Consider the following 13,953-nt stretch of genomic DNA (forward strand, 5'->3'; position numbering starts at 1 on the left):
TTACCATTTCCAGTTCAACAAGTGGAAGGGCTAGGGCTTTTTAGAACCTTCTATGGTTGACGAACTCGGAATCCCTTGCTGCATTGAAATGTATACAATATGATGCCACGCATAGCTGGCAATCGCGTTCGCTATCGCATCTTATCTATCATAATCAATCATTATAAACATCTAAAAAAATCCCATTATATGTTTGATAATCTGTCCTCCAGTGCATCTGCTGTGAAGTGTAAAGTGATTTTTTTTTACAGTGCGCATTAGAGAACTCATGATGGGGGATCCGTCAATACAGGAAAAACTCGCGTGCGAAAAGGTTAACACAGCTTATTTGATTACTCACCTTAAAGCTCAGTTAATGGAAGTTAAGAACATCCCAAAAATGTAGACATTTTACCAATTTAATATGAGCCCGAGGCTGTTCCGAAATCAGTTAATGCGATTTAAGTAAGTTAATTTAAGTTAATGATGTGCTATTTGTTTCAGTGTTTTGTTTATAACGGAGAAATAGAGAGTAAAGTTAGGGTCAGGAAGAGGTGGTGGGTGGGTTCTACTGGTTAAGATCTAGGGTTGGAGGTTAAAAGTTGGTTTACTGTATATGATGGGGGTTTGAGGGAGTTGAGCTTAGATTTGGGGTTAGAGTTTAAATTATGCATTTATTTAAGTGGTTTATTCTATCACTGAACTCTTTAAATTTGTTTGGGTGTCAGTTATTTCATTTTACTGTAAGTCTCTGCACCTGGTGTCTCCTGCATACCTGTTCCAAACTGTTTCCACATTTCTTCATAAGCATGTTAAACTGCTGGTGTGGCGAATGAGTTTGTTCTGTGCTGTCACTCTCTCTCTGCGTCTTTATTTGATTGATCTGAAAGAGCGCTTTAACATTTGCCGTCTGAAGACTGGCCTCTCTTTCTCGTTCACTAGACAACTTCGAAATCAAATTACATGTGGCAACATTGAAATTTTGACACTGTGGTAAATTTGAAAATGTTGGCATTTTTTTTCAGAGAGTGGAAATATTTATTGGATTTCCGAATGCAGCCCAGCACGCTCCTGAAACAGTTACAGCTGGAGGGAATTACAAGGCCATTACAATACAGCAAAGACATACATCCCTTATTGCCTTATAAATTACATAAACAAGGTTATTCGCTGCCTGAGGTTTGGTTTATTCAGAGTGGCAGTGCACACTGGGGTCTGGATACACACTGACTGCCTGTAAATGTTTATCATCTGCAGACAGTAAAAACAAAACAACGGTTTGTGGTTTTTTAAACTTCTCTATATGCTTTATCTGGACTTGAGACAGGAGGAGCTTGTTAACAGACTTTATTGGCTGTCTAAAACTCTGAGACCGCAATGGGGTATAAGTTTAAAGACTATATGAAGTTCTGAATGTACTGTAGTTTTTAGCTCCTCTGCCATAACTCTCAAGTCTCATTTGCACTGCCACATATTCAAACTTGGCCTTTTTTGATCAGTTACGAGACACGAGAACCAGTGGCGTTTGGCATCACTGAATGCATGCACACCAATATGCTGATAGCTACAGGACTTTAAGGAACTTAGCTGTAATTATTTAGGGAATATTAAAAGAATTCAATTTCATGACTGATCAACCTATTTGGCCAGCAATAAATTGAAATGAGCATATCTATTAATTTTAGAGGGGATATTATTCTTGTGGGAACAGCCAATAATATCCAAAATATTGTCCAAAGCACCATTTGTTAGCAAAGTAGCAAGGATCAGGCAGTTTATTGTCATTAAATTGTGAGCATGAATCACAGACAACTTCTCTTTGAATATAGACAAGACTTTATTGTACTAATCCACAACTGCTACACAGAAACTAATCTAACACACACACACACACACACACACACACACACACACACACACACACACACAGGTTAGTATACAAAGAATGAGCTTTGAAACAGAGAAAATAAATACTATACCAAGCTTATGGCACTATAAAGAATTTAGTAGACCATGACCTGAACAAACCATCAATTAATTAATTTAACCCATTTATTGATTAAAATGAGGTAATGAAATATGCACCAGTTTAGCAATAGTCTGTACATGCATTTTCTTGGTTCATTGGGAAGGAAGTTCTTCGGCTCGATGGTCTCTGGTTCATTGAGTCGATGGTCTAGAAATCTGTTTGAAGATGGTGTCAGTTTCGGAAAAAGCCATATAAGGACAGAGGATTGGATGATGGGATGGGCTGGATGGAGTCTCGTTTCGGATTGCAGAAGAAAAGCTCAAAACTTCCACAAACTCACGAGAATTCAATTTAGTCCGTTATGACATGGTCTTTTAACCCTTTCTGCTGACCAAACCCCAAAAGAGTTTTAGCCATTCAGAAATCGTCTTTGAGCTGGGGTGTGACCCGCTTTTTCCTCCCATAAATTAGCATATTTTTATTTTGGTCGCATGTCGATCAGTTACCTGCTCTTAAAAGATATATTGTAGTCATAAACTTTATAACATGAATATGATTTAAATTATCAGGAATTAATATAACTTCAACGTTCTGCAAATGAAAAACCAAGCTCATACATAGGAGACATAACATATTTGCTATAAAGGGTTAAATTGATAGTTATTAGACATGAATAATACAGGATTAAAGGTCATAATAGTAAATTGAAATTATTATAGCCAGACTATAGCATTATGTGGGGTAATTATACTACTGTTAAAAACTTTATTTATGTGTAATCTCACAAGTCCTAATTTTTTTCTGTGACTGTTGAATTTGGGCAGATGTATTATGAGATCCATTAAGTCAGACATCTTGGCACTATCACTCCAGGATTGTAGTTTATGACAAAGGTCCTAGTGTGTGAATTATTATAAAAAAAATTTTTTGCCGGGAAGTCCTACCAAAAATCAGCTTATTCAAAAATCTGACTGTGGCAGGGGGGGCATGGTCGAGCATCAGTCCGGAGAGAGAAAAAGCGGTAAGGACGCTTACACCTGAGCTAGATTATGTCTAACACCTGTCTCTAATTCCAGTGAGCATGGGGAGAGCGGCATATAAGCGGCATATAAGCGGCCACGCCACCAGCAGAGAGGGAGAGAGAGTCTGGCACGAGAGGCCTCACGGTGAAGCTACTGAGTTGTGACATTAAAGAGTTGTGATAAAGGCTTTGTGTTGATTAAGAGGCTATGACTAGGAGCCTGTGACACTAAAGAGTTTGTGAAGCTGAAGAAGTTACTGTGCCAGTTGTGACTCTGTTTCCCCGAAGTTTGTGATTAAAAGCTCACCTGAGACATGAAACATCCTGTCCCAGTGTCCTCCTTCCCTCATTCTGTGTGACTTCCCTTACACTGACAGTGCATGAAAATCTAATTTATTTGACTTGAAATCAATTATCATTCTCTGCTTTTAACGTCAAAATGTAAACAGGCATGCACACAACACTTGCGCACATAGGATATGCTGTTAAGAATGCAAGTAATGTTCTTTGCATGCAGAGTGAAATCAGGGTAATGGGCAAAAATCTCGGTGTGCCGACTGGTCTTTGAAACCGTTTATGACATTACCCCGATAAAATAACACCGTTTAAGGCATTTACGTGACCTTGCACATTGTCGGCTTATTAAGAATACGCTTAAGCATGATCTTAAGTAAAAACGTTCATGTAAACACACTCATTAAGTCTTGTATCACTGTAGGGGACAGGAATGTGTAAGAGAGAGGTGCATGCTGCAGTCTCTGACACAGGTTAACCTGCAATAGTCTGCTTCAGACAGAGACACAGCACTGCCTGACTTCACACTAGAGCTTTCCTGAAAGATTTTTGGGTTTGCAAGTGTTTTTTTTTTTTTTTTTTTTGGTAAGAATTTTGGACTATGTCAATGCCAAAGAGACAAGATCTATGACCCCATTTACACCTGGTATTAATATGCATCTCAGGTGATCCGATCACATGTGTTCAGGTGAGACACATCACTGTTCACACCTGGTCGCTTAAATGCGTGTTCTGTGTCCATTTGTGTTTCAATTTGGAGGGGAGGGTCTCTGTTTCATGAAGACATACATCAATCAATATGTCAATGTGTTACTACATGATATTAAAGCGCGACAAAATCAGTAAAGACAAAGAAAGCGCGAAAAAGACTCCCAGAGAAATTAATCTAAGCACATACACAAAATGTCAAGCAGAATTATCCATTATTTTAGTGGATTACCTGTTTTAAAGGATCTTCAGGTGTTCGTGCTTCTCATTTGTATTGATATCATACACACTAAAGAAGATCCGTGAAGTTCTCATGATTGTGTATGTATCCATTTTTTAAAATGTTACTGATCAGACGGTTACAGTATTTCATTTTAAAGCCGCTCGTAATCTGCAAAATTTAAACTCTTTTTTTTTTTTTTTTCAATTTGGAATGCCCAATTCCCAATGTGCTTTTTAAGTCCTCGTGGTTGCGTAGTGATTCGCCTCAGTCCGGGTGGCGGAGGATGAATCCTAGTTCAGTCAACCTGCGCATCTTATCATGTGGCTTGTTGAGCGCGTTGCCATAGAGACATAGCGTGTGTGGAGGCTTCACGCCATTCACCGCGGCAACCACGCTCAACTCACCATGTGCCCCACTGAGAATGAACCACATTATGGCGACCACGAGGAGGTTACCCCATGTGACTCTACCCTCCCTAGCAACCAGGCCAATTTGGTTGCTTAGGAGACCTGGCTGGAGTCACTCAGCACACCCTGGGATTCGAACTAGCAAACTAGCGAACTCCAGGGGTGGTAGCCAATGTATTTTACCACTGAGCTACCCAGACCCCCTAAAGTTTAAACTCTTGTTTTAGTGCAGCAGTTGACTGACAGGTGAGGGGTAGCGCTTCACTGCTGCTGGGACACATACTAGACGGATTCGTGTTTACGCCTCAAATGTGATGTGGTCACATGCATTTTTGGCCCCATTCATATGTGTTTTTTGTGATCCCATCACAAGATATTTTAAACACCGTTTAGACCTGTATTTAACGCTGACCACATGTGATCGGATCACCCGAAATGCATCTTAATACCAGGTGGAAATGGGGTCTATGTGTAAGTCTTTGTGTTTTACTAAGGTCACATCCACACTAATACTTTTTCGTTGAAAACTCTGGTTTTGCTATGTTTATGTTTCTCTTCCACATTGGAACAGCGTTTTCCTCCTCCAAAAACTTTCAACTTTTTAAATGCTCTCTAGTGCCACAAACTTTGGAAGACAATGATATAAAAAAATTTAGTTTTCAACTGAAAACATATTAGTCTTGATATGGCCTAAAAATTAAGACTTTTGAGACAACATCAAGAAATTCTCAGGTCAAATTGAAGATTCTCAGGTCAAGTTGAAGATCATTTGCAATAGTATCAGGGCTCAATAATGTGGATGGCCCAGTCACAGAGGTGCCCATTATGTTTATGAATCTATGCCTGTCAAATGTTACATTTACAGCTGTAAAACATACTGATTTTATTATAAAAACCCACATAAAGGTTTATTTAATTTTTAAAATGATTAATAATAAATAATAAAAACTAAGTATACTTTCTGACAGTAACACTGACATTTAGAAATACAATGGGGTCGACTCCAGGGCTTGCTGAGTGACTCCAGTCAGGTCTCCTAAGCAACCAAATTGGCCCGGTTGCTAGGGAGGGTAGAGTCACATGGGGTAACCTCCTCGTGGTCGCGATTAGGGATTCTCGCTCTCAATGGGGCGCATGGTAAGTTGTGCCTGGATCATGGAGAGTAGCATGAGTCTCCACATGCTGTGAGTCTCCACGGTGTCATGCACGACGAGCCAATTGATAAGATGCGCGGATTGATGGTCTCAGAAGCGGAGGCAGCTGATACTTGTCCTCCGCCACCCATATTGAGGTGAGTAACCGCGCCACCACGAGGACCTACTAAGTAGTGGGAATTGGGCATTCCAATTTGAGAGAAAAAAGGGGATAAAAAAAAAAAACAAAAAAACAGAAATACGGTGCTGTCAAAATGTCCAAAACCACATTTTAATATCTGGGATTCTGTATTTAAACCTGTAAATAAACACAGTTTTACAGAAGAAAAGGGCAAGATACTGTACCTTTTTGCATTGGGGCCAGTAAAAAAGTCAGCAAAGCATGTAAAAACCTAATTGTCTGGCCCAATCCTTATTTTTGAGCCCTGAGTATACTCATGTTTTATTCTTGTTTTGCAAGGTTACATGTCTTTGCAGCCAGTCAAGGTTTGTAGAAAATTATAAGAGGACAGACTCATTATAATGAGTGACATGGATTTCTGTTTCTCTCCAGACTGCTTTCTTAGTCTATTTTGTGCGTGTGTGTATGTGTGCATTTGTGTGCCAGTACACAAATTTTTGTTTTGATGTCTGCTCAAGAAGAAGTTTGTGATGACCCTGTATGCCCCAATGAAATACCAGATTCATCATTCCAGTTGTGTTGTGAATCACCATGGAGACATGGTGCAGCTCAGTCTCTGTCTCTCTCAGGCATGACTAGACTAGTCGGATAATTCTCGCATTTAATATGTCCTTCTGAGAAAAGGCCCTGAAAGCTAAAGTGCGGTACAGCACAAGGACAGGAAGTGACCGTCCTCATTAGGGTCTAGCTCAAACACAGATGATTACAGTACAAGAATCGCTGCAGTTCCAGGCAGCGCCTGTGAATGAGATAATGACACAGTATTTATAAGCGTGACTGCAAAGGTCATTACAGTACGAGAATCGCTGCAGTTCCAGGCAGCGCCTGTGAAAGAGATAATGACACAGTATTTATAAGCGTGACTGCAAAGGTCATTGGGTAATGAAAGCTCCTCCTTTGCCTTGTGCTGGTTGAACCTTGCGTCCTGCATCGCGACTTCCTTTTATTTGAAAATATAGAAAGGGATGAGTAATGAACTTCCATCCTTGAAGTGTCACTACAGAGCAGAACAACCGACAGCCATTAATCATTCAGGCAGAGCTTCAATACAATCAGCAGGCAGAAACTGAATGCGTCTTAATAATGCGAACGGCTCACATTTGAGTGTTGGCAGTGACACCCGCTGAAAATGACTCATGAATGTCATATATTAAACAGCTAACTGATTTTATCCCGTATTAGCTGGGAAGAGGACTGTCTAATTTTGTGGCTTAACCCAGTCAGAGGATTTCCTTTTCTGGCAGATTGAGCAGATTTAATGCCTATATTTTCACTCAAAAGAGTAGGGCTGTGTCAATACAATCATATTCCGATATTTCACAATTATTTTCCTCATGATATTGCATCAGTATGTCATCGATAGCATCGATTAGTGGTCATCCAATATGGGTAAATACAATATCATGTGAGTAGTGTGGCCGATATAATGCTGATATACACATAATAATTATCATATACACTGGCGGCCAAAAGTTTGGAATAATGTACAGATTTTGCTGTTTTGGAAGGAAATTGGTACTTTAATTCACCAAAGTGGCATTCAATTGATCACAGAGTATAGTCAGAACATTACTGATGTAAAAAACAGCACCATCACTATTTGAAAAAGTCATTTTTGGTCAAACCTAGACAGGCACCATTTCCAGCAGCCATCACTCCAACACCTTATCCTTGAGTAATCATGCTAAATTGCTAATTTGGTACTAGAAAATCACTTGCCATTATATCAAACACAGGTGAAGGCTATTTGGTTCGTTAAATGAAACTTAACATTATCTTTGTGTTTGTTTTTGAGTTGTCACAGTATGCAATAGACTTGCATGTCTTAAAGTCAATATTAGGTCAAAAATGGCAAAAAAAAAAAACAGCTTTCTCTAGAAACTCGTCAATCAATAATTGTTTTGAGGAATGAAGGCTATACAATGCTTGGAAAAAAAAAAAAAGATTTCATACAAAGGTGTACACTACAGTCTACAAAGACAAAGGACAACTTGCTCTAACAAGAACAGAAAGAGATGTGGAAGGCCAGATGTACAACTAAACAAGAGGATAAGTACATCAGAGTCTCTAGTTTGGAAACAGACGCCTCACATGTCCTCAGTTGACAGCTTCATTGAATTCTACCCGCTCAACACCAGTTTCATGTACAACAGTAAAGAGAAGACTCAGGGGTGCAGACCTTATGGGAAGAATTGCAAAGAAAAAGCCACTTTTGAAAATAGAAAAACAAAAAGAAAAGGTTAGAGTGGGCAAAGAAACACAGACATTGGACAACAGATAATTGGAAAAGAGTGTTATGGATCTTAACCCCATTGAGCTTTTGTGGGATCAGCTAGACTGTAAGGTGTGTGAGAAGTGCCCGACAAGACAGCCACATCTATGGCCAGTGCTACAGGAAGCGTTGGGTGAAATGAGAGGATTTTTTGGTGAGAAATCTTTGAAGTAGTTTAATTTTTTTCAAATTGTAATATTAATTTTATTTTATTAATGTCTTTACTATACATTGTGATCATTTGAATGCCACTTTTGTGAATAAAAGTACCAATTTCTTTCCATAAGAACAAAATCTGAACATTATTCCAAACTTTTGGAAGCTATTGTATATGTGTGTGTGTGTGTGTGTGTATATATATATATATATATATATATATATATACACACACACTACCGGTCAAAAGTTTTGAAACACTTATTCTTTATTATATATATATATATATATATATATATATATATATATATATTTTTTTTTTTTTTTTTTTTTCCTACACGTTTTAGAATAATAGTATAGTCATCAAAACTATGGAATAACATAAATGGAACAATTGGGAATATGTTGTGACTAAATAAAATCCAAAATAAATCAAAACTGTGTTATATTTTAGCATCTTCAAAGTAGTCACCCTTTGCCTAGAATTTGCAGACATGTACTCTTGACATTTTCTCAACCAACTTCTTGAGGTATCACCCTGGGATGCTTTTTAAACAGTATTGAAGGAGTTCCCATCTATGTTGGGCACTTATTGGCTGCTTTCTTTATTATTTGGCCCAAGTCATCAATTTCAAAAACTTTTACATTTTTTTTATTTCATTTTAGTTTTATAATGAAATAAATGAATATGGTGGCACAATTATATTTTTGTCTACAAAACTAATTTCAAACATTTAAGCATATGCCTTCAGATCAAAAGATTTTTAAGAATTTCAGTCGTGTTTCAAAACTTTTGACCAGTAGTGTGAGTGTGTGTGTGTGTGTGTGTGTGTGTGTGTATATATATATATATATATATATATATATATATATATATATATATATATATATATATATATATATATATATAAAATCTAAGAATACCATACTGAGATGCTATTCTTCTCACCACAATTGTACAGAGCAGTTATCTGACTTACCATAGACTTTGTCAGTTCGAACCAGTCTGGCCATTCTCTGTTGACCTCTCTCATCAACAAGGCGTTTCCAGCTGCAGAACTGCTGCACACTGGATGTTTTTTGTTTTTGGCACCATTCGTTGTAAATTCTCGAGACTGTTGTGTGTGAAAATCCCAAGAGATCAGCAGTTACAGAAATACTCAAACCAGCCCATCTGGCACCAAAAATCATCCATGCGATTATCTAATCAGCCAATCATGTGGCAGCAGTGCAGTGCATACAATCATTTAGATACGGGTCAGGAGCTTCAGTTAATGTTCACATCAACCATCAGAATGGGGAAAGAATGTGATCTCAGTGATTTGGACCGTGGCATGATTGTTGGTGCCAGGTGGGCTGGTTTGTGTAAATTCTGATCTCCTGGGATTTTCATACACAAGAGTTTCTAGAGTTTACTCAGAATGGTGCCAGAAACAAAAAAATATTCAGTGAGCGGCAGTTCTATGGACGTAAACACCTTGATGATGAGAGAGGTCAACAGAGAATGGCCAGACTGGTTCGTACTAACAAAGTCTACGGTAACTCAGATAACCACTCTTTACAAATGTGGTGAGAAGAATAGCATCTCATAATGCTATTCTGAGATGCGTGTTGCTGCTGTTTTGGTGGCACAAGGGGGACCTACACAATATTTGGCAGGTGGTGTTAATGTTGTGGCTGTTCAGTATATATATATATATATATATATATATATATATATATATACATACACACACACACAGTACTGTGCAAAAGTCTTAGGCACATAAGATATTTCACAAAAACATTTGTCTTAAGATGGTTATTTATATCTTCAGCTTTATTGAGTCAAAATGAAATATACATTTTAGACTCCCAAACATTCCTTTTGCAAATAGAAAAGAACAGAAGAACAGGGAGCCCTGCAACAGATTGCATGATCCCCACAGAGCCCCCCACTGAACATAGAGGCTGAGATTACATGAAGAGACATGAAGCAACTGAGACAGTCTAAATAGATAGAAGAACTGCAGCGAATTCTCCAAGAAGCTTGGAATATCCTATCTGCCAACAACCAAGAAAAACTGTGTCCAGGTGTACCTAGGAGAAATGGTGCTGTTTTGAAGGCAGAGGTGGTCACACAAAATGTTGATTTAGCTTTTTGTATTTTTGTTTACTGGTCTTCGTATGATGTTAATTTATAAATGAAAACTATTCATGGCATTATTTTTGAAGAAATCCTCACTAGGCAAATTGTTTCACAAGTGCCTAAAACTTTTGCACAGTACTGTATATATATATATATATATATATAAACAATAATAATACAGATAATTAAAATGCATTACATTATTTTGACATGCAAGTAAAGCATTAAAAAAGACAAAACAAAAAGTGGCTTTAGAATGCACTATATTGTTTAATTTCCATATTATTGAATATAAGCCTATCATTGGTTTACAGTCCATAGCAACGATTTTGCAACTGAATAAGTCAATCAGTCTGAGATTTATTATAAGGGCAGTTTCAAGGATTGTTCCTTATTACGGTACGGGACATGATTAATAAAGTTTTTAACGCGTTATTTTTATATATATTTAATCGCACCGAATTAATGCATTAAATCGACAGCCCTAATTATTATATATGTGAATGCCACTGACAGTTATCTGCCAGTGGCAATAATCTTAAAATGGCAAATATTAGCCAATTAATTGGTCTTGCTGATATATTGGTCTATTAGTACTGCACCTCCTTGTATCACTATATTTGTATTAGTCTATGCATTCAGATATTTTTCTAATGTTCAATAAACGTTTTTTTTTTTTTTTTTTTTTTTTTTTTAAGTTTGTTCAAATTGAGCTTTCTGTGCAGTGTTGTTTATTTCATTATAAATAGATTAATGGTAGCCTACTTGAGCATTTGATTTCTATATTACTTTCATGATGGCACATTTGGCCCATAGTTTATGTTGATAATTTGGTTTATGACTGGATTTGAAAACAAGGACGGCATCGAGTAGAAACTGTAACGTACGGTCATTAGATTTCGTTTTTCGCTTTACCACTCCTAATCATAGTGGTGTGATTGTCTTGAAAGAGCTTACAGTGGTCAGATGAAGTAAATCTGTCTTTTTTACTCTTCTTGGTTATATCTTTACCACCAAGCCAACACCAAGTTAAATTATTCTTTCCTTCTTTAAATAATGCTTTGAAAACATGGGGGAGCAAAAAAAAAAAAAAAAAAAAAAAAAAAACAACCAAAAAAACAACAACTTATGACAAAAAAAAAAAAAAAAAATAAGCCACAGAAAAATTTAGACATAGATTTAAAGAAGAAACTAGAAACCAATTTCTTGGCTGTCAGAGATGTAAATGTGATGCTGTTTCTGTCTCTTTTTCTTGCAGTATAAATGACTTTGTATGTTTACCACAGCACAAAGCATCAAACATTTATGATACAGCCAGTCATATGGGCCGTAAAGTATCAGTAGAATGAGGTGCGGCTGACTCTGTAGCTCTACAAAACAAGATGCACAAGAGACCTTTTAGAAAGTTCAGACCAACCATTCAAAGACACCACTTTAAAGGAATAGTTCATCCAAAAATGAAAATTCTGGCATCATTTACTCACCCTCATTTCATTCTAAACTCATATGATGTTGTTTTTTCCAAGAAACACAAAATGAGATATTTTGCAGAATGTTCAAGTTGCTCTTTTCCATACATTGACAATAAATGAAGACTGGGGCTGTCAAGCGTAAAAAAATAAATAAAAAAAGCATTATAAAAGTAGCATGAAAGTAGTCATGTGACTTGTTTGCTCAATTTCTGGTCTTCGAAAGCCATACAATAGCTTTGTGTAAGAAAAATACTACAAATTCAGTTGCTGTATCTCGTATATCTAATTCTTTGTTTCAAATACAGTATTCAGACTTGTCGAGTCCCAGCTTACAACTCGGTTTGGTCTCTGTCTTCCGTTGTATGACAAAAAAAGAAAAGCTTAAACATCCTGATCTGATGTCATAGAAAGCCCTTTTGAGGCAGAGATAATAATAGAACTCTGTAATTATATAATAAGCTAATGCATGTAATTAAATGTTATAATATATCAGCTTTGGATATTTTAACTTCAGGTGGATATGCTTTAGGTAACATGTTCATACAAACCATATATCTCCCTCAGGGTACGGCGGCAAGTAATGTGTGCTACAGAGTGGATCAGGAGCAGTGTCCTTATAGTGGCAGTATCTTTGATGTAGAGCAGGACACGGGCAGAGTTATCACCAAAGTCAACCTGAACGAGGAGCCCAACGCCATTTTCAAAGTGAGTCTGGGCCAACAAGCCATCCTTATGTTGTTAAACATTGGCAATTTACCCTTCACTAAGCCCCGCCCTCCTAGGGCTTGTTCTTACAATGACAAATAAGAAGCAATCTGATTGAGTGAATTACCTCAATTAAGGAACTATTAGGTAAAATTCATGTATTTACAGTATGTTGATTAGTTATATACAGTACAGTCACCAAAAATCTTTTCTTTGGGAAGGCTATATGCAAATGTAAAATTGAGCTTAAAGAAATTTGTGATTGATATGTTTACTTCAGAATCAAGATAAACGCTTATCGCAGTCATTTAAAAAAGAGAGAAGCCTTATTTGATTACAAGTGAAAACAATAGTGTAAGTGAATATAACTGTTCTGAATGCCCAACCACAATTAGATAAGAGCAATTGTTTGTCTGAAAATATAATTTAAAGGCATCTTTATTCAGTAACTGTTTTTAAGGGTGAATTAACTACTACCCATAGTTTAGGGCTATAATGTATAAGGAACAACAGTTATGGGTCAATGAAAAATAAGTATGTCTGTGATTTTTGGAGTTTGTTGGGGCAAATAATTGTGAAATTGTCTAAAAATAATAATAAAATATTTTCCTTACACCTTATAATATAATCATTCTTTTAAAAAAAAATCTATGTGTTTTTATGTTTTTTTTTTTGTTTTTTTGTTTTTTCTGGACCCACTTTATATTAGGTGTCTTTGACTACTATATGTACTTGACACAAGCATTTGATACAATGTACACAGTAAAGAAATGCTGTAAATTTACCGCCAAATTCCTACAGCAATCTACTGTGATTCTTAAATACAGTAGTTTGCGGTTAAAAATGTTGCATTCTGGGAGATCAAGAGCAGTCTCACTGTGAAGTGACTAGTTTTACGGTAAATAGCTGTTCTATGCAAGGCATTAGGGGAAAATGAACATTTAAAATCTTGACATCATCTTGGTGAAAGCTGTAGTGACATTTTGAAACTTATATTTTAACACCCTGACCCTAAACCCTTACCCCTAATCTAAACCCTAACCATACCCCTAAACCTACCTGTACCTCAACCTCAGTAGCAGCAAATGTGAATCTTGTGAGAATTTTGCAGAAAACATGCATTACACAAAAAGTACACTGTATTGTATGTATTTCAATGTTAGGACATAGTAGTTAAAGACACCAAATATAAAGTGGGACCGTTTTTTCTTGCTACATGACACAAAATGTTAGTTAAACCACACACTTTGATTTGGTGAACAAAAATCCTAAAAAGTGCTTCAC

At 36.9% G+C, this 13,953-nt stretch overlaps 1 protein-coding gene across 1 annotated transcript in view; it reads left to right on the forward strand.

The window, feature by feature from the left end:
- The window catches only part of pcdh15a (protocadherin-related 15a), a 283,761-nt gene that overhangs the window by 203,004 nt on the left and 66,804 nt on the right, over positions 1 to 13,953 (forward strand). Inside the window, exon 23 of the mRNA XM_051648198.1 lies at positions 12,529 to 12,669. Coding sequence (XP_051504158.1) covers positions 12,529 to 12,669 — 141 coding nt within the window. The remainder of the gene's footprint in view (positions 1 to 12,528; positions 12,670 to 13,953) is intronic.

The sequence above is a fragment of the Myxocyprinus asiaticus genome, chromosome 21, assembly GCF_019703515.2.
Source record: "Myxocyprinus asiaticus isolate MX2 ecotype Aquarium Trade chromosome 21, UBuf_Myxa_2, whole genome shotgun sequence".
NCBI classification, from domain to species: Eukaryota; Metazoa; Chordata; class Actinopteri; order Cypriniformes; family Catostomidae; genus Myxocyprinus; species Myxocyprinus asiaticus.